The 27,964-nt window shown below is 42.3% G+C and overlaps 1 protein-coding gene across 2 annotated transcripts; it reads left to right on the top strand.

The window, feature by feature from the left end:
* Positions 1–456: 456 nt before the first annotated feature.
* LOC139385244 (casein kinase II subunit alpha'-like) lies at positions 457–27,911 on the top strand. Of its 2 annotated transcripts, XR_011628925.1 has the most exons (13): positions 460–1,509; positions 2,091–2,202; positions 2,881–2,982; positions 4,727–4,777; positions 6,848–6,907; positions 7,087–7,170; positions 13,071–13,181; positions 20,258–20,359; positions 20,700–20,800; positions 23,049–23,197; positions 27,026–27,110; positions 27,428–27,726; positions 27,823–27,911. XR_011628925.1 is itself a non-coding variant. In XM_071130394.1 (12 exons), the coding sequence occupies exons 1-11, from the start codon at positions 1,406–1,408 to the stop codon at positions 27,094–27,096; spliced, it is 1,047 nt and encodes a 348-aa protein (XP_070986495.1). In that variant the 5' UTR covers positions 457–1,405; the 3' UTR covers positions 27,097–27,110; positions 27,428–27,911. The 2 variants fall into 2 exon arrangements, 1 of the variants encoding a protein (XP_070986495.1); XM_071130394.1 differs by having other exon boundaries at positions 457–1,509; positions 27,428–27,911.
* Positions 27,912–27,964: the final 53 nt, after the last annotated feature.

A 27,964-nucleotide genomic window follows, 5' to 3' on the forward strand; every position in this document is an offset into this window, starting at 1 on the left:
AGTACTACTAGTCCTCTTAACGGGAAGTTCTTGACAGAAAACAGGAAACTGTCTCATACACAAACACAATACTTCAACGCACATGGAAATGTTGACCACATTTTTTAATTATCAGGTACCGAGGTGGAATTACAACACACCACACCTGAAAGGAAACTGCATGTGAATATTGAGAGTGATCATGTGACTATTTTGGTACGTATTTCAGACTTTCACTAGATATTTGCCAGAAAGGTTTATATACATTTACTTAGTCAAATAAGATATAGTTTATGTTTCAATAAAGCAATTGCTAGGTTAAAAATGTGTGATATATCTTTAAACGAAACCCGCTACAAATGAAAACCCTGCTGGTTAGAATGCGGCCGGTAACAAGACAGAGTAGTGATCTTTGCGCCGCTACATCAACAACCTCAATAGTGGCTCCAATGTTGCGTTTTGGTGAGGGGGGTCACTGGCGACTACTTCCGGGTGAGTTTTTTTTTTGTTGCAACGGAGTCCACAGCAGCAGCAGCTACGACTTGAACGACGGAGTCTTCTTGGGAATGAATATTTAAGCTAAACCCATTAGCCAGACTCAAAAACATATTCAAGCGGTTTCAAGTGTCATATTCTCAGGCATTTTTCTCGAACTTTGCGCCCTGGAGAGGGTGCCACCGCAAGCCCAAATACATGTCGCTGGACTTCCTACCCGAGTGCGCTGCTAGCTAGCTAACAGTAGCAGGCTAGCTAACGACAATCATTTCTACAGTAACGTACATGTAGCGAGACGGGATTTCACGTCTTTTCTAAACCAACTGACCATTGTTAAATAACTTATTATCGCCACTCAAGCTTGCTGTTTGATATTGTACTTATGTTGGCTAATCGTATTCGTGTACGTTAGTATTGTGATGAACACTGGGGCCCAACTTAGCTGGTTAGCATCTAGGCTAACTAGCTAACTTATCTTGCTTATACCAGAGGGGTCTGTCAAATTCAATTAGCTTGCCCAGCTCTCGGCCTCGTGAATTGCTTTTTAAACCATTTCTCGATTTGAGTTACTAGCTAGCTGTCCGATATTGAATCCTTATTGCCAATTGTGTTAGTCTACCTCGTCCTCTTTCCCCTTTCTCCTGTCGCCTCCCTGAAACTGGCGGTCCACCATAGCATCTTGCCAAACAGGCTGTTCAGGTGCATCAGGCACTCGCTCATCGTAGCTTTGACAATCCGCACAGCAAGTGCTGCCGACTGCGCTCACCAACTACGGACGAAAGTAGCCCAAACCAATGTTAAGCCATTTTACACGGAGTTAACTAAATCTAGGGTCCCCGAAAGTCGGTGCCCTGCCTTCCAATTTCGCGCCAAGAAGACTAGTATTGTTGTGGAAGGTGAGCCCCATCAGGACCGGGCGTCCAAGCTCGCGATGCCCCCTCCTACGGTCAGCAGTAAAGCTCGGGTCTACACCGATGTCAACACGCAGAAGACCAGGGACTACTGGGACTACGATGCACACGTGCCAAGCTGGAGGTATAGAAGGATGTAGCTATTCTACTAACTGTTAGTCACTAGGGTTCTCTAATTCTGGAGAGTTGGGTGCGCACGCTTTCATTCCAAGCCTTTGATCAAACGTCTGTTTATCACTCGGTTGCTCTTCAGGACAGGAGTTAGGAGAACCCTGTTGTAAATGTGTATTAATCCCTTCCAGATAATCTGGATAATAACCCTACTGCATGTATGTACTCCTACCCCGCTGGTCTCTTCTCAGGATTCTCTTGTTCTTCTCTCTCCAGTAATCAGGACAACCTGGTCTCTTCTCAGGATTCGCTTGTTCTTCTCTCTCCAGTAATCAGGACAACCTGGTCTCTTCTCAGGATTCGCTTGTTCTTCTCTCTCCAGTAATCAGGACAACCTGGTCTCTTCTCAGGATTCGCTTGTTCTTCTCTCTCCAGTAATCAGGACAACCTGGTCTCTTCTCAGGATTCTCCTGTTCTTCTCTCTCCAGTAATCAGGACAACCTGGTCTCTTCTCAGGATTCTCTTGTTCTTCTCTCTCCAGTAATCAGGACAACCTGGTCTCTTCTCAGGATTCTCCTGTTCTTCTCTCTCCAGTAATCAGGACAACTACCAGTTGGTGCGTAAGCTGGGCCGAGGGAAATACAGCGAGGTGTTTGAAGCCGTCAACGTCAGTAACAATGAGAAAGTGGTGGTTAAAATCCTCAAGGTGAGCTGCTGTCATAAATGTGTTTTGAATGTTTTTTCTTCCCGTAGGTGTTATACAATGAAGTTAATAGGCCCCTCAACCTAGACATGTTGCCCCCTGGCCTTCTATTGGCTCCAGTTGAACAGCGTCGTATTCGTTAGTGCACACACACCCAATTTATTTTTTATTTTATTTTATTTTTTTATTTTACCTTTATTTAACTAGGCAAGTCAGTTAAGAACAAATTCTTATTTTCAATGGCGGCCTAGGAACAGTGGGTTAACTGCCTGTTCAGGGGCAGAACGACAGATTTGTACCATGTCAGCTCGGGGGTTTGAACTTGCAACCTTCCGGTTACTAGTCCAACGCTCTAACCACTAGGCTACCCTGCCGCCCCTCCACTCTAACCACTAGGCTACCCTGCCGCCCCTCCACTCTAACCACTAGGCTACCCTGCCGCCCCTCCACTCTAACCACTAGGCTACCCTGCCGCCCCTCCACTCTAACCACTAGGCTACCCTGCCGCCCCTCCACTCTAACCACTAGGCTACCCTGCCGCCCCAATGGAGTGTGTAGAGTTAAGTTTCGGTCCAATTGTGTCCGTTTGGTTCTGGAGAATACAACCCTGCCTGTTTGAGGCTTCGAGGGTCTTTTTTGTTGTTGTGTTAAGTCTGGGAAATGATTGATCTCTTGTTTCAGCCTGTCAAGAAGAAGAAGATCAAGCGAGAGATTAAGATCCTGGAGAACTTGCGTGGTGGAACCAACATCATCCGCCTGGTGGACACAGTGAAGGATCCTGTGGTATGTCTCTCTCTCGTAGAAATATCATCTCTAGAAGGGGCTTAGAGCCTCAAACAATCGTAAACTGGCAATGGCTGCCAGTCATCCCATAATGACATCAATGATTTGGCCTGTTCTATAGATTCCATTTATGTGGTCTCTCAGCCCCAGTACCCCCTTCTATAGATTATATTTCTGTGGTCTCTGGTCAGCCCCAGTACTCCCTTCTATAGATTATATTTCTGTGGTCTCTCTGGTCAGCCCCAGTACTCCCTTCTATAGATTATATTTCTGTGGTCTCTGGTCAGCCCCAGTACTCCCTTCTATAGATTATATTTCTGTGGTCTCTGGTCAGCCCCAGTACTCCCTTCTACAGATTATATTTCTGTGGTCTCTGGTCAGCCCCAGTACTCCCTTCTATAGATTATATTTCTGTGGTCTCTGGTCAGCCCCAGTACTCCCTTCTACAGATTATATTTCTGTGGTCTCTCTGGTCAGCCCCAGTACTCCCTTCTATAGATTATATTTCTGTTGTCTCTGGTCAGCCCCAGTACTCCCTTCTACAGATTATATTTCTGTTGTCTCTGGTCAGCCCCAGTACTCCCTTCTACAGATTATATTTCTGTGGTCTCTCTGGTCAGCCCCAGTACCTCCATTGGGTGCATGTTTATTTGCATTTAGGGGTGTGACCTCCCCTCCACGAAAAGGGAATTCATGAGCCCACACCGTTACAGTGAGGTGCTGACTAACAGATTTACATTTCAGTTATTTAGCAGACTCTTATCCAGAGCCACTCACAGTTAGTGCATTCACCTTAGCTAGGTAAGACAACCACCTATCACAGTCATAGTAAGTCAAACTTTTTCTCAAAGCCCGCTATCGGCAAATTTAAACTCTAGAATGAGAGAACCCCCCCCGATGAAGGCTATTTGGACAATGTTGGTGATAAATCCCACAAGCAAGGAGAGCGATGAGTGTGAGACTGTTTTCATTGTAATGTCTCTCCCATCAGTTTATTTGCCTTTAGTGGTGTGGCTGCTCTGCTGTTGTTTGAAATGTGTGCTGGTGATTGTGTCCTCAACAATAGAACTCTCTCTCACTGCCATCTTCTGTTGTTTGAAATGTGTGCTGGTGATTGTGACCTCAACAATAGAACTCTCTCTCACTGCCATCTGCTGTTGTTTGAAATGTGTGCTGGTGATTGTGACCTCAACAATAGAACTCTCTCTCACTGACTGCCATCTTCTGTTGTTTGAAATGTGTGCTGGTGATTGTGACCTCAACAATAGAACTCTCACTGACTGCCATCTTCTGTTGTTTGAAATGTGTGCTGGTGATTGTGACCTCAACAATAGAACTCTCTCTCACTGACTGCCATCTTCTGTTGTTTGAAATGTGTGCTGGTGATTGTGACCTCAACAATAGAACTCTCACTGACTGCCATCTTCTGTTGTTTGAAATGTGTGCTGGTGATTGTGACCTCAACAATAGAACTCTCACTGACTGCCATCTTCTGTTGTTTGAAATGTGTGCTGGTGATTGTGACCTCAACAATAGAACTCTCTCTCACTGACTGCCATCTGCTGTTGTTTGAAATGTGTGCTGGTGATTGTGACCTCAACAATAGAACTCTCTCTCACTGACTGCCATCTGCTGTTGTTTGAAATGTGTGCTGGTGATTGTGACCTCAACAATAGAACTCTCTCTCTCACTGCCATCTTCTTTATTAATCGAGGATGAATTCTCCCATCTTGTCTCTCTGCAGTCTAGAACGCCGGCACTTGTCTTTGAGTGCATCAATAACACAGATTTTAAGGTACGGCTGTTTGGTGAATATCATGCATTCGTGTGAAACCACTACAACATAATTTTTTTAAGTTACTGATCTCTCTCTCTAAGGTAATTGTCTGTTTGAAACGTTAAGACATGAAAATATACTGATATCATCTAACAAATACTTTTTTAATCTGTAAACGTTTTTGAAAGTACATTGCATTCCCGAAAGGTTTCAGACCCCTTGACTTTTTCCACATTTTGTTACAGCGCTATTCTAAAAATGTATTACATTTTAAGAGAAAATACAATCTACACACAGTATCCCATAATGACAAAGCAAAAACAAATGTTTTGAATTTTTTTTGCGAAACAAAATATCACATTTACATCAGTATTCAGACCATTTACTCAATACTTTGTTGAAGCACCTTTGTCAGTGATTACAGCCTTGAGTCTTCTTGGGTATGATGCTACAAGCTTGGCACACCTGTATTTGGGGAGCTTCTCCCATTCTTCTCTGCAGATTCTCTCAAGCTCTGTCAGGTTGGATGGGAAGCGTTGCTGCACATCTATTTTCAGGTCTTAACAGAGACGTTCGATCAGGTTCAAGTCGTGGCTCTGACTGGGCCACTCAAGGACATTGAGACTTGTCCCAATGCCACTCCTGTGTTCTGTTGGCTGTGTGCTTTGGGTCATTGTCCTGTTGGAAGGTGAACTTTTGCCCCGGTCTGAGGTCCTCAGCACTCTGGAGCAGGTTTTTCATCAAGGATCTCTCTGTACTTTGCTCCGTTCATCTTTCCCTCGATCCTGCCTAGTCTCCCAGTCCCTGCCGCTGAAAATCATCCCCAGAGCATGATGCTGCCACCACCATTCCCCGCTGTAGGGATGGTGCCAGGTTTCCTCCAGAGCATGATGCTGCCACCACCATTCCTCACTGTAGGGATGGTGCCAGGTTTCCTCCAGAGCATGATGCTGCCACGACCATTCCCCGCTGTAGGGATGGTGCCAGGTTTCCTCTAGAGGTGACGCTTGGAATTCAGGCCAATCAGTTAAATTTTGGTTTCATCAGACCAGAGAAAATGGTCAGTCTTTAGGCGCCTATTGGCAAACTCCAAGCAAGCTGTCATGTGCGTTTTTACTGAGGAGTGGCTTCCGTCTGGCCACCCAACCGTAAAGGCCAGATTGGTGGAGTGCTACATAGATGGTTGTCCTTCTAGAAGGTTCTCCCATCTCCACAGAGGAACTCTGGAGCTCTGTCAGAGTGACCATTGGGTTCTTGGTCACCTCCCCGACCAAGGCCCTTCTCCCTCGATTGCTCAGTTTGTCTGGGCGGCCAGCTCTAGGAAGATTCTTGGTGGTTCCAAACTTCTTTTAATTTAAGAATGATGGAGGCCACTGTGTTCTTGGGGACCTTCAATGCTGCATACATTTTTTTTGGTACCCTTCCCCAGATCTGTGCCTCGACACAATCCTGTCTCGGACCTCTACGGACATTTCCTTCAACCTCATGGCTTTGTTTTTGATCTGACATGCACTGTCCACTGTCAGTCATGTCCTTCAACCTCATGGCTTGGTTTTTGCTCAGACATGCACTGTCCACTGTGGGACACTTTTTGTTATATAGCCAGGTGTGTGCCTTTCTAAATCATGTCCAATCAATTGAATTTACCACCGGTGGACCCCAATCAAGCTATAGAAACATCTCAAGGATGATCAATGGAAACAGGATTCACCTGAGATATTTCGAGTCTCAAAGCAAAGGTTCTGAATACTTATGTAAAAAAAATGTTTTTTTTTTCAATATTTTTTTTTTTTACATTTCCGAATTTAACAAAACCAGTTTTTGGTTTGTCATTATGGGGTATTGTGATGTCATTATGGGGTATTGTGATGTCATTATGGGGTATTGTGATGTCATTATGGGGTATTGTGATGTCATTATGGGGTATTGTGATGTCATTATGGGGTATTGTGTGTAGGTCGAGGACATTTTTTTTCTTCTTTACTACATTTTAGAATAAGGCTGTAACAAAATGTGGAAGAAGTCAAGTGGTATGAATACTTTCCAAATGCACTGTAGTTAAACTTTTTGTTTTCATTTCATTCACAGGAACTTTACCAGAAGTTAACAGACTTTGATATTCGTTTCTATGTGTACGAGCTTCTCAAGGTAAGGGAAACTGGCAGGTCCCCTTGCTTGGCTCTGTTGCGTCCCACTTTTCAAATAATTTGGCTTCCAATTTGTTTCCATTGACATTTTTTTGGGGGGTCAAGAGGGCCTGAAACGAGTCTTCAGATATAAAGGCTGTGTCGTCTAGACTGTGTTGTCCTTTGTGTTGTCTCCTACAGGCTCTGGACTACTGCCATAGCATGGGGATCATGCACAGGGACGTCAAACCACACAATGTCATGATCGACCACCAGACGAGAAAGGTAGCCATGCGATCACCTTTATTTAAACAGGTTATTCTCATTGAGATACAATCTGGAGAGACCTGGGAGCAACATCAAACACTCAGGGTTGGGGTTTCTTCATTTCCTGATTTTTCATCAGGATTTCTGGTTTTGCTGACATCATCCTCTATTCATACATGATGGAAGTTGGCCCCGCCCCCAAACAATATTCTCTTTTTGTCCTGGTTCTCTACAGGGTTAAAAAATATATATTATATTTAACCTTTATTTTTTTTCAGGGAGTCATACTGAGACCAAGGTTTCTTTTACAGATGAGAAACATGGTCATAAAAAACATCACATTCATCAGTAATAATGTCCTCAATCAGCTTCTTGAATTGACCCAGAGACACCATCACATTCATCAATAATAATGTCCTCAATCAGCTTCTTGAATTGACCCAGAGACACCAAAACATCACATTCATCAGTAATAATGTCCTCAATCAGCTTCTTGAATTGACCCAGAGACACCAACACATTCATCAGTAATAATGTCCTCAATCAGCTTCTTGAATTGACCCAGAGACACCATCACATCACATTCATCAGTAATAATGTCCTCAATCAGCTTCTTGAATTGACCCAGAGACACCAACACATTCATCAGTAATAATGTCCTCAATCAGCTTCTTGAATTGACCCAGAGACACCAAAACATCACATTCATCAGTAATAATGTCCTCAATCAGCTTCTTGAATTGACCCAGAGACACCAACACATTCATCAGTAATAATGTCCTCAATCAGCTTCTTGAATTGACCCAGAGACACCATCACATCACATTCATCAGTAATAATGTCCTCAATCAGCTTCTTGAATTGACCCAGAGACACCAACACATTCATCAGTAATAATGTCCTCAATCAGCTTCTTGAATTGACCCAGAGACACCATCACATTCATCAGTAATAATGTCCTCAATCAGCTTCTTGAATTGACCCAGAGACACCATCACATTCATCAGTAATAATGTCCTCAATCAGCTTCTTGAATTGACCCAGAGACACCAACACATTCATCAGTAATAATGTCCTCAATCAGCTTCTTGAATTGACCCAGAGACACCATCACATTCATCAATAATAATGTCCTCAATCAGCTTCTTGAATTGACCCAGAGACACCATCACATTCATCAGTAATAATGTCCTTAATCCGCTTCTTGAATTGACCCAGAGACACCAAAACATCACATTCATCAGTAATAATGTCCTCAATCAGCTTCTTGAATTGACCCAGAGACACCAACACATTCATCAGTAATAATGTCCTCAATCAGCTTCTTGAATTGACCCAGAGACACCATCACATTCATCAATAATAATGTCCTCAATCAGCTTCTTGAATTGACCCAGAGACACCATCACATTCATCAGTAATAATGTCCTTAATCAGCTTCTTGAATTGACCCAGAGACACCAAAACATCACATTCATCAGTAATAATGTCCTCAATCAGCTTCTTGAATTGACCCAGAGACACCAACACATTCATCAGTAATAATGTCCTCAATCAGCTTCTTGAATTGACCCAGAGACACCATCACATTCATCAATAATAATGTCCTCAATCAGCTTCTTGAATTGACCCAGAGACACCATCACATTCATCAGTAATAATGTCCTCAATCAGCTTCTTGAATTGACCCAGAGACACCAACACATTCATCAGTAATAATGTCCTCAATCAGCTTCTTGAATTGACCCAGAGACACCAACATTCATCAGTAATAATGTCCTCAATCAGCTTCTTGAATTGACCCAGAGACACCAACACATTCATCAGTAATAATGTCCTCAATCAGCTTCTTGAATTGACCCAGAGACACCATCACATTCATCAGTAATAATGTCCTCAATCAGCTTCTTGAATTGACCCAGAGACACCAAAACATCACATTCATCAGTAATAATGTCCTCAATCAGCTTCTTGAATTGACCCAGAGACACCAACATTCATCAGTAATAATGTCCTCAATCAGCTTCTTGAATTGACCCAGAGACACCAACACATTCATCAGTAATAATGTCCTCAATCAGCTTCTTGAATTGACCCAGAGACACCAAAACATCACATTTTGAATATTGTTCCACAAATACAGTGGAGGGAAAAAACCTAAAAGCTGGTTTACCTAACTCAATGCAGACAGAATGAATTTTCCAGACTTATCCACTCATGTCTAGAGGTTAGTAATGATGTTCGGTACAGCAAGTTTTTTTTTTTGTAAAAAGGCTTTATGAATGAAAACACAGCAATGTATCATCCTACGTGATATCAGAGACGGCCAGACCAACTTTACGGTAGAGAATGCGGCGATGAGCACTAACACTGTCGACTCGACCCCCCCCCCCAAAAAAAAACAAATAACATTATGTTATGAGTACAACAGGTGTAGACTTTACCGTGAAATGCTTACTTACGAGCCCTTTCCCAGCAATGCAGAGGTAAAAAGTCAATGAAAATAACAAGGCTGCATACAAGGAGTACCGGTTCCAATAGACTTATGTACATTTAGATATTTCTCTTTCATTTTCAATACATTTTTCAAAAGTGTCATTTTTTTTCCCCCCTTTCACTTTGTTATTATTGGCTGTGGTATGTAGAGGTGAGAAATTATTGAATCACTGTGGCAACTGTGGTAGCTAGGGGGTGGCTAGGGGGTGGCTAGGGGGTAACTCGGGGGTAACTCGGGGGTGGCTAGGGGGTGGCTAGGGGGTAACTCGGGGGGTGGCTAGGGGGTAACTCGGGGGGGTGGCTAGGGGGTAACTCGGGGGTGGCTAGGGGGTAACTCGGGGGTAGCTAGGGGTAAAAGGCAGGATAGATGATACAGTAGCAGTGTGTGGCTACAGTCCAGTGAGTGTGCATAGAGCCAGTGGAAGAATGTAAGTGCAAACAAGGCAGTCAATGCAAATAGTCTGGTTAGCCGTTTGATTAACTGTTGAGCACAGGGTTTCCGTTAGCCGGCGTTTGGCCAATTTACATTTCTGATGTTGTTGAAAAACGGATATAAATTGTCACCGGCCAATTGTCCGGTAGAAGAAGATCCCGTTTAGAAATAATGCTTATTTTTTTTAGCCTATTCATTGACGGTAATACCAGTCGATGGAAACACATTTGACTAGTCATGCCTATCGGTCTAGTGGTTAATCTAGTGGAATTAAATGGGTGAGGTGTAGTACAGTATATTCGTTATGTGTTTTATTACATTGTACACATGCAAAGCCTTTGAGGGGAATGTCTGTCAGACAGCATCTCCCACGGCAACGGAAGGCAGGCTTCATCACCTCACACACCACTTTGCAGTGAGCTGGAGGCAGTATGCATTTTAGAAAACATTAACTTAATTGTTTGAGACTTGAATGTTTAGTTTTTTTACTACCAATGAGGCATGTCTTACCTTGCTTCAAAGTAGCCTAGTCAATCACAACATATCCTTGGAGGCAATTTATTTTATATCAACTTTCTTTCGTTGTCCGGTAGCCAAAGGCACAATCTTGGTCATTTAGCGACCCGTGGTAGTTGTTGATAATCCTGGTCATATCGGTGACCCGTGCTAGTTGTTGATAATCCTGGTCATATTAATGACCCGTGCTAGTTGTTGATAATCCTGGTCATATTAACGACCCGTGCTAGTTGTTGATAATCCTGGTCATATTAGCGACCCGTGCTAGTTATAGATAATCCTGGTCATATTAGCGACCCGTGCTAGTTGTTGATAATCCTGGTCATATTAGTGACCCGTGGAACAGGGTTGGAGTTAAAACCTACAGGAGGGTAGCTCTCCAGGAACAGGGTTGGAGTTAAAACCAACAGGATGGTATCTCTCCAGGAACAGGGTTGGAGTTAACCTACTGGAGGGTAGCTCTCCAGGAACCGGGTTGGAGTTAACCTACTGGAGGGTAGCTCTCCAGGAACCGGGTTGTAAACCCTGATATAGATGTCACCATAATCTAGGACCGGTAGGAACATCTACTGAATAATCTGCTTTCGACTATTTAGCGAGAGGCAGAACCTATTTCTATAGAAGAAGCCCATTTTTTAAAATGTATGTTATGATAAACACCATTTCTGCCCCTGTTCCCTACTAATCTAGGCCAGTGTTTCCCAAATAGCTGGCCTCATAGCAGCCGGAGCTGCAGCTAATTTCTCCTGGGTCAGAAGCAGAGCAACAACCCTGTTGTTTTATCAGGAGGATCACAGAATGTGCGTCCCAAATATCACCTGAAGTGTACACTCGATTTTTACCTCTTACAACCGTCCGCAAGTCTCGCAAAGCTTACATTGTTTTGCTACACGAATTCAGCAGTAATCAGTAATCTTCTCACTGTAATGTAATGGCATTGGATTGGTGGATGCATAGGTTAGTGGGAGTTCCTACCATATTTGTTACGCCTGTCGTTTCCTTTCAGAATCAGTCAAGGGAAGTAAACAAGGTCACACTTTTGGAGGTAGAAGAGATAATTGGGTCTCCTCCAGAGAGGGAACTTCAGAAAGTGTTAAATGGGTCAATTTATGGCACCAAAACGCTGTGTAGATGGGAGGTGGGGGGGGGTCCAGGGTGGGGCGGGCTGTCATGGTTCTGTTTCGCCACCAGATGGCAGTAATGGAGCTGCAGCAAGCAGAACACAAAGCTGAAGGCCAAGATTTAAAAAAATGGATTTAACCTTTTTATTTAACTAGGCAAGTCGGTTTAAGAACAAATTCTTATTTTAGAAATGATGGCCTACACCCGGCCAAACCTGGACGGCACTGGGCCAATTGTGCGCAGCCCTATGGGACTCCCAATCACGGCCGGTTGTGATACAGCCTGGATTCGAACCAGGGTGTCTGTAGTCACGCCTCTAGAGCTGAGATGCAGTGCCTCAGACCTGCTGTGCCACTCGGGATCCCTTCATATTAAAGACGAGTGTAGAGAATCATTGTAGCATCTAAACCGCAGTGCCTCAGACCTGCTGTGCCACTCGGGATCCCTTCATATTAAAGATGAGTGTAGAGAATCATTGTAGCATCTAAACCGCAGTGCCTCAGACCTGCTGTGCCACTCGGGATCCCTTCATATTAAAGATGAGTGTAGAGAATCATTGTAGCATCTAAACCGCAGTGCCTCAGACCTGCTGTGCCACTCGGGATCCCTTCATATTAAAGATGAGTGTAGAGAATCATTGTAGCATCTAAACCGCAGTGCCTCAGACCTGCTGTGCCACTCGGGATCCCTTCATATTAAAGATGAGTGTAGAGAATCATTGTAGCATCTAAACCGCAGTGCCTCAGACCTGCTGTGCCACTCGGGATCCCTTCATATTAAAGACGAGTGTAGAGAATCATTGTAGCATCTAAACCGCAGTGAAATATATTTTTCATGACCCAGAATATTGTATTTTCAGCTGAAAGTTAAAGACGCAAAGAAGCATAGAAATAGCACCCATAGAATAGATCTTAGACTTGGGTTCAATTAAGAATGACAGATCTGTAACACACGTTTCTATGTGAATTTGGTCTGGTCGTCCTAGAAGTGACATTTTTGCGGCTTTTATGGATCAATTCCTTTTTTTCAAATTCAAAAACCAACTGAATGTTCAATTGTATAAATTTAAAAATAATCCGTTTTAATATTCAGACTATTTTCAACTGAATTCCTTTACCTTCTTGTACAGTTTTTCAAAATGCACATTGATCCCAAACATGCTGTAGATCCGTAGTTCCCAGATGGTCCACTAGTTGGTGGGTCAGAAGGACATTTTGAAAAGGCTTAGAAGACAGGTTAGCATAGTGCAAAACAGGAAGCTCTGCTTCTGTAGATGTCACACTGCCCCCCCCCCCCCCCCCAAAAAAAACCCTCTAATTCCTCTGTCTGTTTGTCTCTCTCTGTCTCTCAGCTGCGTCTCATAGACTGGGGTCTGGCTGAGTTCTACCACCCAGCTCAGGAATACAACGTCAGGGTGGCCTCCCGTTATTTTAAAGGACCGGAGCTGCTAGTGGACTATCAGGTAGACACTAGTTATTAAAACACCTCCCACTACTTACACAATGTGGACTATCAGGTAGACACTAGTTATTAACACTACTTACACAATGTGGACTATCAGGTAGACACTAGTTATTAACACTACTTACACAATGTGGACTATCAGGTAGACACTAGTTATTAACACACCTCCCACTACTTACACAATGTGGACTATCAGGTAGACACTAGTTATTAACACACCTCCCACTACTTACACAATGTGGACTATCAGGTAGACACTAGTTATTAACACTACTTACACAATGTGGACTATCAGGTAGACACTAGTTATTAAAACACCTCCCACTACTTACACAATGTGGACTATCAGGTAGACACTAGTTATTAACACTACTTACACAATGTGGACTATCAGGTAGACACTAGTTATTAACACTACTTACACAATGTGGACTATCAGGTAGACACTAGTTATTAACACACCTCCCACTACTTACACAATGTGGACTATCAGGTAGACACTAGTTATTAACACACCTCCCACTACTTACACAATGTGGACTATCAGGTAGACACTAGTTATTAACACTACTTACACAATGTGGACTATCAGGTAGACACTAGTTATTAAAACACCTCCCACTACTTACACAATGTGGACTATCAGGTAGACACTAGTTATTAACACTACTTACACAATGTGGACTATCAGGTAGACACTAGTTATTAACACTACTTACACAATGTGGACTATCAGGTAGACACTAGTTATTAACACACCTCCCACTACTTACACAATGTGGACTATCAGGTAGACACTAGTTATTAACACACCTCCCACTACTTACACAATGTGGACTATCAGGTAGACACTAGTTATTAACACTACTTACACAATGTGGACTATCAGGTAGACACTAGTTATTAACACTACTGACACAATGTGGACTATCAGGTAGACACTAGTTATTAACACTACTTACACAATGTGGACTATCAGGTAGACACTAGTTATTAACACATCTCCCACTACTTACACAATGTGGACTATCAGGTAGACACTAGTTATTAACACCTCCCACTACTTACACAATGTGGACTATCAGGTAGACACTAGTTATTAACACACCTCCCACTCCTTACACAATGTGGACTATCAGGTAGACACTAGTTATTAACACACCTCCCACTACTGACACAATGTGGACTATCAGGTAGACACTAGTTATTAACACACCTCCCACTTCTTACACAATGTGGACTATCAGGTAGACACTAGTTATTAACACTACTTACACAATGTGGACTATCAGGTAGACATTAGTTATTAACACTATTTACACAATGTGGACTATCAGGTAGACACTAGTTATTAACACCTCCCACTACTTACACAATGTGGACTATCAGGTAGACACTAGTTATTAACACTACTTACACAATGTGGACTATCAGGTAGACACTAGTTATTAACACACCTCCCACTACTGACACAATGTGGACTATCAGGTAGACACTAGTTATTAACACTACTTACACAATGTGGACTATCAGGTAGACACTAGTTATTAACACTACTTACACAATGTGGACTATCAGGTAGACACTAGTTATTAACACACCTCCCACTATTTACACAATGTGGACTATCAGGTAGACACTAGTTATTAACACTACTTACACAATGTGGACTATCAGGTAGACACTAGTTATTAACACTACTTACACAATGTGGACTATCAGGTAGACACTAGTTATTAACACACCTCCCACTATTTACACAATGTGGACTATCAGGTAGACACTAGTTATTAACACCTCCCACTACTTACACAATGTTGACTATCAGGTAGACACTAGTTAGTAACACTACTTACACAATGTGGACTATCAGGTAGACACTAGTTATTAACACTACTTACACAATGTGGACTATCAGGTAGACACTAGTTATTAACACCTCCCACTACTTACACAATGTTGACTATCAGGTAGACACTAGTTATTAACACTACTTACACAATGTGGACTATCAGGTAGACACTAGTTATTAACACTACTTACACAATGTGGACTATCAGGTAGACACTAGTTATTAACACACCTCCCACTACTTACACAATGTGGACTATCAGGTAGACACTAGTTAGTAACACTACTTACACAATGTGGACTATCAGGTAGACACTAGTTATTAACACTACTTACACAATGTGGACTATCAGGTAGACACTAGTTATTAACACACCTCCCACTACTTACACAATGTGGACTATCAGGTAGACACTAGTTATTAACACACCTCCCACTACTTACACAATGTGGACTATCAGGTAGACACTAGTTATTAACACTACTTACACAATGTGGACTATCAGGTAGACACTAGTTATTAACACTACTGACACAATGTGGACTATCAGGTAGACACTAGTTATTAACACTACTTACACAATGTGGACTATCAGGTAGACACTAGTTATTAACACATCTCCCACTACTTACACAATGTGGACTATCAGGTAGACACTAGTTATTAACACCTCCCACTACTTACACAATGTGGACTATCAGGTAGACACTAGTTATTAACACATCTCCCACTACTTACACAATGTGGACTATCAGGTAGACACTAGTTATTAACACCTCCCACTCCTTACACAATGTGGACTATCAGGTAGACACTAGTTATTAACACACCTCCCACTACTGACACAATGTGGACTATCAGGTAGACACTAGTTATTAACACACCTCCCACTTCTTACACAATGTGGACTATCAGGTAGACACTAGTTATTAACACTATTTACACAATGTGGACTATCAGGTAGACACTAGTTATTAACACTACTTACACAATGTGGACTATCAGGTAGACACTAGTTATTAACACTACTTACACAATGTGGACTATCAGGTAGACACTAGTTATTAACACTACTTACACAATGTGGACTATCACGTAGACACTAGTTATTAACACACCTCCCACTACTTACACAATGTGGACTATCAGGTAGACACTAGTTATTAACACTACTGACACAATGTGGACTATCAGGTAGACACTAGTTATTAACACTACTGACACAATGTGGACTATCAGGTAGACACTAGTTATTAACACTACTTACACAATGTGGACTATCAGGTAAACACTAGTTATTAACACCTCCCACTACTTACACAATGTGGACTATCAGGTAGACACTAGTTATTAACACTACTTACACAATGTGGACTATCAGGTAGACACTAGTTATTAACACTACTGACACAATGTGGACTATCAGGTAGACACTAGTTATTAACACTACTGACACAATGTGGACTATCAGGTAGACACTAGTTATTAACACTACTTACACAATGTGGACTATCAGGTAGACACTAGTTATTAACACCTCCCACTACTTACACAATGTTGACTATCAGGTAGACACTAGTTATTAACACTACTTACACAATGTGGACTATCAGGTAGACACTAGTTATTAACACTACTGACACAATGTGGACTATCAGGTAGACACTAGTTATTAACACTACTGACACAATGTGGACTATCAGGTAGACACTAGTTATTAACACTACTTACACAATGTGGACTATCAGGTAGACACTAGTTATTAACACCTCCCACTACTTACACAATGTGGACTATCAGGTAGACACTAGTTATTAACACTACTTACACAATGTGGACTATCAGGTAGACACTAGTTATTAACACCTCCCACTACTGACACAATGTGGACTATCAGGTAGACACTAGTTATTAACACTACTTACACAATGTGGACTATCAGGTAGACACTAGTTATTAACACTACTGACACAATGTGGACTATCAGGTAGACACTAGTTATTAACACTACTGACACAATGTGGACTATCAGGTAGACACTAGTTATTAACACTACTGACACAATGTGGACTATCAGGTAGACACTAGTTATTAACACTACTTACACAATGTGGACTATCAGGTAGACACTAGTTATTAACACACCTCCCACTACTTACACAATGTGGACTATCAGGTAGACACTAGTTATTAACACTACTTACACAATGTGGACTATCAGGTAGACACTAGTTATTAACACCTCCCACTACTTACACAATGTTGACTATCAGGTAGACACTAGTTATTAACACTACTTACACAATGTGGACTATCAGGTAGACACTAGTTATTAACACTACTGACACAATGTGGACTATCAGGTAGACACTAGTTATTAACACTACTGACACAATGTGGACTATCAGGTAGACACTAGTTATTAACACTACTGACACAATGTGGACTATCAGGTAGACACTAGTTATTAACACTACTTACACAATGTGGACTATCAGGTAGACACTAGTTATTAACACTACTGACACAATGTGGACTATCAGGTAGACACTAGTTATTAACACTACTGACACAATGTGGACTATCAGGTAGACACTAGTTATTAACACTACTGACACAATGTGGACTATCAGGTAGACACTAGTTATTAACACTACTTACACAATGTGGACTATCAGGTAGACACTAGTTATTAACACACCTCCCACTACTTACACAATGTGGACTATCAGGTAGACACTAGTTATTAACACTACTTACACAATGTGGACTATCAGGTAGACACTAGTTATTAACACCTCCCACTACTTACACAATGTTGACTATCAGGTAGACACTAGTTATTAACACTACTTACACAATGTGGACTATCAGGTAGACACTAGTTATTAACACTACTGACACAATGTGGACTATCAGGTAGACACTAGTTATTAACACTACTGACACAATGTGGACTATCAGGTAGACACTAGTTATTAACACTACTGACACAATGTGGACTATCAGGTAGACACTAGTTATTAACACTACTTACACAATGTGGACTATCAGGTAGACACTAGTTATTAACACCTCCCACTACTTACACAATGTGGACTATCAGGTAGACACTAGTTATTAACACTACTTACACAATGTGGACTATCACGTAGACACTAGTTATTAACACACCTCCCACTACTTACACAATGTGGACTATCAGGTAGACACTAGTTATTAACACTACTGACACAATGTGGACTATCAGGTAGACACTAGTTATTAACACTACTGACACAATGTGGACTATCAGGTAGACACTAGTTATTAACACTACTTACACAATGTGGACTATCAGGTAAACACTAGTTATTAACACCTCCCACTACTTACACAATGTGGACTATCAGGTAGACACTAGTTATTAACACTACTTACACAATGTGGACTATCAGGTAGACACTAGTTATTAACACTACTGACACAATGTGGACTATCAGGTAGACACTAGTTATTAACACTACTGACACAATGTGGACTATCAGGTAGACACTAGTTATTAACACTACTTACACAATGTGGACTATCAGGTAGACACTAGTTATTAACACCTCCCACTACTTACACAATGTTGACTATCAGGTAGACACTAGTTATTAACACTACTTACACAATGTGGACTATCAGGTAGACACTAGTTATTAACACTACTGACACAATGTGGACTATCAGGTAGACACTAGTTATTAACACTACTGACACAATGTGGACTATCAGGTAGACACTAGTTATTAACACTACTGACACAATGTGGACTATCAGGTAGACACTAGTTATTAACACTACTGACACAATGTGGACTATCAGGTAGACACTAGTTATTAACACTACTTACACAATGTGGACTATCAGGTAGACACTAGTTATTAACACCTCCCACTACTTACACAATGTTGACTATCAGGTAGACACTAGTTATTAACACTACTTACACAATGTGGACTATCAGGTAGACACTAGTTATTAACACTACTGACACAATGTGGACTATCAGGTAGACACTAGTTATTAACACTACTGACACAATGTGGACTATCAGGTAGACACTAGTTATTAACACTACTGACACAATGTGGACTATCAGGTAGACACTAGTTATTAACACTACTTACACAATGTGGACTATCAGGTAGACACTAGTTATTAACACCTCCCACTACTTACACAATGTGGACTATCAGGTAGACACTAGTTATTAACACTACTTACACAATGTGGACTATCAGGTAGACACTAGTTATTAACACCTCCCACTACTGACACAATGTGGACTATCAGGTAGACACTAGTTATTAACACTACTGACACAATGTGGACTATCAGGTAGACACTAGTTATTAACACTACTTACACAATGTGGACTATCAGGTAGACACTAGTTATTAACACCTCCCACTACTTACACAATGTGGACTATCAGGTAGACACTAGTTATTAACACCTCCCACTACTTACACAATGTTGACTATCAGGTAGACACTAGTTATTAACACTACTTACACAATGTGGACTATCAGGTAGACACTAGTTATTAACACTACTGACACAATGTGGACTATCAGGTAGACACTAGTTATTAACACTACTGACACAATGTGGACTATCAGGTAGACACTAGTTATTAACACTACTGACACAATGTGGACTATCAGGTAGACACTAGTTATTAACACTACTTACACAATGTGGACTATCAGGTAGACACTAGTTATTAACACCTCCCACTACTTACACAATGTGGACTATCAGGTAGACACTAGTTATTAACACTACTTACACAATGTGGACTATCAGGTAGACACTAGTTATTAACACCTCCCACTACTGACACAATGTGGACTATCAGGTAGACACTAGTTATTAACACTACTGACACAATGTGGACTATCAGGTAGACACTAGTTATTAACACTACTTACACAATGTGGACTATCAGGTAGACACTAGTTATTAACACACCTCCCACATACACTGCAGTACATCCCGATGCACGTTTTGCTTTAATACTGGTTACATCAACACAGTTATCTGTCTGCTAACATGAGTATGTTCAATAGCAGTATATTTACAGGAGTACCAATACATGGATGTTGTTCAATGAACTACAATGTGATTTGTTAAATAATTAATTGTAGAGTATTTTTTTCCATCGTTCTGTGTTGTCCTTGTTGTGTTTGTAGCTATATGACTACAGTCTGGACATGTGGAGTCTAGGCTGCATGTTGGCCAGCATGATCTTCCTGAAAGAGCCGTTCTTCCATGGACAGGACAACTACGATCAGGTACACACACACACACACACACAGGGCAACTACGATCAGGTACACACACACACACAGCTCCACACTACACTAGTCCATGATACTATGCTTGTATGTAATACCACAGTGTGAAATGGCATCATTGGGAGTGGGACCAGCCACTAGTGAGGTCATCACTTCTATTGTCAAACATCCCTGTTTTTTATTTATATATATTTCATTTAGTTATATATATATAATTACAACTAAATGACCACATGAATACACACTATGAACACGGTTCATCTTTGACGTAGAAGGTGTGGCTGTATGCTAGACGTGTGTCTCAACGTTCCTCTGACTGTCCCCATGTTGTGTCCAGCTGGTCCGCATCGCTAAGGTTCTTGGGACAGATGAGCTGTTTGGCTACCTACACAAGTACCACATTGAACTGGACACGCGTTTCAAAGACCTCCTGGGACAGTAAGTACCACTAGGGGGCGTAGCACATGGCTAGCCTGGCCCCTCATCTGTTCGTGCTCTCGTCAAGTCTATTGCTCATTTGAAAAGCCAAACAATTTGACAAAGCACTGACATGCCAGAAACAGACTGTCACTCGGGTGGGGAAAGGGGCTGCTGTTGAGGACTCCTGGGGTGGTATTCAGTGGCTCTATTGGGATTCGTTTTAGTGCAGTGGGTGGGCAAGACTGTTTGTTTACACGGAGCACATACCACTGTGCTAGCCTACCGTGTGGAATGTTTCAGATAGAAATAGATTGTGTAGAAATCCACACCCCAGTGTTCTGTTGTTTCCGTGTTACCCTGAAGGACATGGAATACAAAGTATAGATCCAATCACCTTCACATTTTAGCCTCCCAGTCTCTCCTTTTATTGGATGTTTGTTGCCTTGGGGACGGCGATACTTGTGAAGCGATGTGTCAACATACCCCCTCGGAACACAACCGTAGCGTTACATTTTCAAATGTTAAACTAAATAGTGTTTCTTATTGGACCAGATTAAACAGTACCTCCCTGTTTCTTATTGGACCAGATTAAACAGTACCTCCCTGTTTCTTATTGGACCAGATTAAACAGTACCTCCCTGTTTCTTATTGGACCAGATCAAACAGTACTTCCCTGTTTCTTATTGGACCAGATCAAGCAGTAACTCCCTGTTTCTTATTGGACCAGATCAAGCAGTACCTCCCTGTTTCTTATTGGTCCAGATCAAGCAGTACCTCCCTGTTTCTTATTGGTCCAGATCAAGCAGTACCTCCCTGTTTCTTATTGGTCCAGATTAAGCAGTACCTCCCTGTTTCTTATTGGACCAGATTAAGCAGTACCTCCCAGTTTCTTATTGGACCAGATCAAGCAGTACCTCCCTGTTTCTTATTGGACCAGATTAAGCAGTACCTCCCAGTTTCTTATTGGACCAGATCAAGCAGTACCTCCCTGTTTCTTATTGGTCCAGATCAAGCAGTACCTCCCTGTTTCTTATTGGTCCAGATCAAGCAGTACCTCCCTGTTTCTTATTGGTCCAGATTAAGCAGTACCTCCCTGTTTCTTATTGGACCAGATTAAGCAGTACCTCCCTGTTTCTTATTGGATCATATCAATCAGTACCTCCCTGTTTCTTATTGGTCCAGATTAAGCAGTACCTCCCTGTTTCTAATTGGTCCAGATCAAGCAGTACCTCCCTGTTTCTTATTGGACCAGTTCAAGCAGTACCTCCCTGTTTCTTATTGGACCATATTAAGCAGTACCTCCCTGTTTCTTATTGGACCATATTAAGCAGTACCTCCCTGTTTCTTATTGGACCAGATCAAGCAGTACCTCCCTGTTTCTTATTGGTCCAGATTAAGCAGTACCTCCCTGTTTCTTATTGGACCAGATTAAGCAGTACCTCCCTGTTTCTTATTGGATCATATCAATCAGTACCTCCCTGTTTCTTATTGGACCAGATCAAGCAGTACCTCCCTGTTTCTTATTGGTCCAGATCAAGCAGTACCTCCCTGTTTCTTATTGGACCAGATCAAGCAGTACCTCCCTGTTTCTTATTGGACCAGATCAAACAGTACTTCCCTGTTTCTTATTGGACCAGATCAAGCAGTACCTCCCTGTTTCTTATTGGACCAGATCAAGCAGTACCTCCCTGTTTCTTATTGGACCAGATCAAGCAGTACCTCCCTGTTTCTTATTGGACCAGATCAAGCAGTACCTCCCTGTTTCTTATTGGACCAGATCAAGCAGTACCTCCCTGTTTCTTATTGGACCAGATCAAGCAGTACCTCCCTGTTTCTTATTGGACCAGATCAAGCAGTACCTCCCTGTTTCTTATTGGACCAGATTAAGCAGTACCTCCCTGTTTCTTATTGGTCCAGATTAAGCAGTACCTCCCTGTTTCTTATTGGTCCAGATTAAGCAGTACCTCCCTGTTTCTTATTGGACCAGATTAAGCAGTACCTCCCTGTTTCTTATTGGACCAGATCAAGCAGTACCTCCCTGTTTCTTATTGGACCAGATCAAGCAGTACCTCCCTGTTTCTTATTGGACCAGATTAAACAGTACCTCCCTGTTTCTTATTGGACCAGATCAAGCAGTACCTCCCTGTTTCTTATTGGACCAGATCAAGCAGTACCTCCCTGTTTCTTATTGGACCAGATCAAGCAGTACCTCCCTGTTTCTTATTGGACCAGTTCAAGCAGTCCCCTCCCCCTCTCCTCCCCGCAGGCAGACGAGGAAGCGCTGGGAGCAGTTTGTCCAGACAGAGAACCAGCACCTGGTGACCCCTGAGGCCCTGGACCTGCTGGACAAGCTGCTACGTTACGACCACCAGCAGAGACTGACCGCTGCTGAGGCCATGCAGCATCCATACTTCTGTAAGATACACACCTGTCTGTCTGTCTGTCTACCTGAGGCCATGCAGCATCCATACTTCTGTAAGATACACACCTGTCTGTCTGTCTGTCTACCTGAGGCCATGCAGCATCCATACTTCTGTAAGATACACACCTGTCTGTCTGTCTGTCTACCTGAGGCCATGCAGCATCCATACTTCTGTAAGATACACACCTGTCTGTCTGTCTGTCTGAGGCCATGCAGCCTCTATACTTCTGTAAGATACACACCTGTCTGTCTGTCTGTCTACCTGAGGCCATGCAGCATCCATACTTCTGTAAGATACACACCTGTCTGTCTGTCTGTCTACCTGAGGCCATGCAGCATCCATACTTCTGTAAGATACACACCTGTCTGTCTGTCTGTCTACCTGAGGCCATGCAGCCTCTATACTTCTGTAAGATACACACCTGTCTGTCTGTCTACCTGAGGCCATGCAGCATCCATACTTCTGTAAGATACACACCTGTCTGTCTACCTGAGGCCATGCAGAATCCATACTTCTGTAAGATACACACCTGTCTGTCTACCTGAGGCCATACAGCATCCATACTTCTGTAAGATACACACCTGTCTGTCTACCTGAGACCATTTAAAAGTCCCTTCATCACTGTTCTCTTAATACGGCCTGTTCTGTTTGTCTTCATTTAGCCTCCACACCACTAATAAACAGAGACGTAGATATCAGTCCACCAGGTAATAGGACACTGTAATTGATGATTTATATAAAGGCTTTTATTAAATAATAAGAGTGAGTTTGTAACAGTGCTAAAGTTGTCTATCGACTGTAAAATGTGAGCACAACAGAGCCAGTTACGACTCAAGTATCTGGGAATCAATAGATTGGAGAAAAAGCTAATCGTTTTTTTTACTTGGCCGCCACATATCATCAACTAAAAGCTAATAGTTTAACATGGCTGCCAAATATCATCAGCTTGGTCCTCGTTCAGGGGCCGATGACATGTCAAAGGTTTTTTATTACACACCTTATTTTTTAATTTTTAATTTTACCTTTATTTAACTAGGGCAAGTCAGTTTAAAACAAATTCTTATTTTCAATGACAGCCTAGGAACAGTGGGTTAACTTCTTTGTTCAGGGGCAGAACGACTGATTTCTACCTTGTCAGCTCGGGGATTCGATCTTGCAACCTTTCGGTTACAAGTCCAAATGCTCTAACCACTAGGCTACCTACAGCCCCCACTACCTACCGCCCCCACTACCTACCGCCCCCACTACCTACAGCCCCCACTACCTACCGCCCCCACTACCTACCGCCCCCACTACCTACAGCCCCCACTACCTACAGCCCCCACTACCTACAGCCCCCACTACCTACAGCCCCCACTACCTACAGCCCCCACTACCTACCGCCCCCACTACCTACCGCCCCCACTACCTACAGCCCCCACTACCTACCGCCCCCACTACCTACCGCCCCCACTACCTACAGCCCCCACTACCTACAGCCCCCACTACCTACCGCCCCCACTTATTCCAAGGTTTTTCTTAATTTAAAAAAAAACTTTTTTCTACATTGTAGAATAATAGTGAAGACATCAAAACTATGAAATAACACACATGGAATCATGTAGTAACCAAAAAACTGTTAAACAAATCAAAATATATTTTATATTTGAGGTTCTTCAAGGTTGCCACCTTTTCCCTTTGACACTCTTGGCATTCTCTCAACCAACTTCATGATGTAGTCACCTGGAATGCATTTTAATTAACAGGTGTGCCTTGAGTTAATTTGTGGAATTTCTTTCTTTTAAATGCGTTTGAGCCAATCAGTTGTGTTGTGACAAGGTAGGGGTGGTATACAGAAGATAGCCCTATTTGATAAAAGACCAAGTCCATATTATGGCAAGAACAGCTCAAATAATCAAAGAGAAACAACAGTCCTTCATTACTCTAAGACATTTTTCCGTAAAGAACTTTCTTCAAGTGCAGTTGCAAAAACCATCAAGCGCTATGATGAAACTGGCTCTCATGAGGACCGCCACAGAAATGGAAGACCCAGAGTTACCTCTGCTGCAGAGGATAAGTTCATTAGAGTTACCAGCCTCAAAAATTGCAGCCCAAATGAATGCTTCAGAGTTCAAGTAACAGACGCATCTCAACATCAACTGTTCAGAGGAGACTGTGTAAATCAGGCCTTCATAGTCGAATTGCTGCAAAGAAACCACTACTAAAGGACACCAGTAGGAAGAAGAGTCCTAATTTGAGATTTTTGATTCCAACTGCTGTGTTTTTGTGACGCAGTGTAGGTGAATGGAGGATGTCCGCATGTGTGGTTCCCATTGTGAAGCATGGAGGAAGAGGTGTGTTGATGTGGGGGGTGCTTTGCTGGTGACACTGATTTATTTAGAATTAAAGGCACACTTAACTAGCAAGGCTACCACAGCATTCTGCAGCGATACGCCATTCCATGTTGTTTGGGCTTAGTGGGACTATCATTTGTTTTTCAACAGGACAATGACCCAACACACCTCCAGGCTGTGTAAGGGCTATTTGACCAAGGAGAGTAATGGAGTGCTGCATCAGATGACCTGGCCTACAAAATCACCCGACCTCAACCCAATTGAGATGGTTTGGGTTGAGTTTGACCGCAGAGTGAAGGAAAAAGCAGCCAACAAGTGCTCCGCATATGTGGGAACTCCTTCAAGACTGTTGGAAAAGCATTCCAGGTGAAGCTGGTTGAGAGAATGCCAAGTGTGTGCAAAGCTGTCAAGGTGAAGGGTGGCTACTTTGAAGAATGTCCGATTATAAAATATATTTTGATTTGTTACATTTTTTTTTAAACTACATGATTCCACATTTATTATTCCATAGATTCTCCACTATTCTACAATGTAAAAATAAAGAGAAACCCCTTGATTGAGTAGGTGTGTCAACTTTTGACTTGTATTGTATGCATTTGAAAATGAATGGAGCGAATTTGGAGCTGCGGGTTTCTTGGAGCTGAATGGAGCTGCTGGTTTCTTTTTCATTATGTGCTGAGCGATTTTTAGGATGTTGAGCACCAGAGCGCTGCACCAAGACCACTCAACTCTAGTCTCACTCTTTCACCCCATCTTTCTACGTCTTTGTCTTTCGCTGTCTCTCTCCATCCCTGTCCATGGACTCAATGCTAGGCAGTGAAGGGCACTCATTCTGTGTCCAGTGTGCAATTATTTATGCAAATGTACTTATGTGATGTTGTGTAAATAGTTAGAAGCAGTTCAAACCCTTAAAGGGATGGTTCCAGATTTTTGCCAATTAAAGGGATACTTTGGGATTTTGTCAGAGGCCATTTATGTACTTCCCCATAGTCAGTTGAATTTGTAGATACTATTTATGTTTCTGTGTCCAGTATGAAGGAAGTTAGAGGCAGTTTCGCAAGCCAATGCTAATTAGCGTTAGCACAATGGCTGGAAGTCTATGGGTATCTGCTAGCATGCCTGCAGTAGATTAAGGACATCAATGCAAAAATCCCAAAGTATCCCTTTAAGCATTTTTTTCATCTGACTGTAACAGAACTTTATTGCAGAAATATCTCACCATCCCTTTAAACTGACCTGTACTGATGAAGAGTGAATCTCTCACTGTCTCTTTAAACTTTGATCTGTACTGATGAAGAGTGAATCTCTCACCATCCCTTTAAACTGACCTGTACTGATGAAGAGTGAATCTCTCACTGTCTCTTTAAACTTTGATCTGTACTGATGAAGAGTGAATCTCTCACCATCCCTTTAAACTTTGATCTGTACTGATGAAGAGTGAATTGGAAAGAGATGGTCTCCTGACTACCATGTTCTGTGTCCCTCAGATCCAGTGCTGAATGAACAGACCATCTCCAACACAGACACCAAGGCAATAAGTGGATCCAATGCAACATGATGGACAGAGAGGAGGTAACATACAGACACACACAGAGTTCTCCCCAAAGAGTGTTTGAGCGGCGCCACCTGGTGGACTGGCGGCGCCATTATGTAAAATAACATTCTTCAATATTTCTGAGTAGATTGCAGGAAATGTCAGTTACAGGTGTTGAAAACACCTGCTCAGCTGCACCACCTTGATAAATAATCCTGGGGAGAAATCTGACATGTACACATTCTCACACCTGTCCACACACACACACACCTGCACTCGCACAGAAACACCCAGATTGTAACAAGCCCAGACTTCCATTCTTTTGATCGTGTCTCTATTCCTTCTTGCCGTCCAGGAAAACCTTTGTTACCTCAACTTGTGACCCTTTCGTGGCAGAAACGATCTGCCTCCAAGTCTACAGCCATACTGGAGCAAGAAGTCAACTTGCAACACACACAACACTCTTGGATAAAACCTAAATCTTTCACAACGTGGGTTCTAGCGTTGCTTGGCCCCAGTCACACACAACGTATCGGATCCAAGCTATGAGGTGTGATATTGCCTCCTAGAACTGTCCCCCCCCCCCGAAATCCCTGCCCGCTCCCCACCCCACCCAGCTCAACTCCCCTGTTTTCAAATAAGCTGATGTCAGATGTGATACAGAGACTGACTCCAGGTCAGTTTGGCACTGGTGTTGTGCTGTGAGATGTGTGTTGGTCAGTATGGAGCTGCACTGGCCTGGGGTCAGAGCTATAACAGCACTGAGTGGCATGGAGGCTCTTTTCTGCTATGGATAGAACAAATACTATATTAAAGAGAATAAAACATTTTTATTTAAATGTTTTTGTGCCTGTTTTTATTTTATTTTTTATTATATATCGATTTCTGATTG

Source organism: Oncorhynchus clarkii, chromosome 26 (genome assembly GCF_045791955.1).
Source record: "Oncorhynchus clarkii lewisi isolate Uvic-CL-2024 chromosome 26, UVic_Ocla_1.0, whole genome shotgun sequence".
Lineage (NCBI taxonomy): Eukaryota > Metazoa > Chordata > Actinopteri > Salmoniformes > Salmonidae > Oncorhynchus > Oncorhynchus clarkii.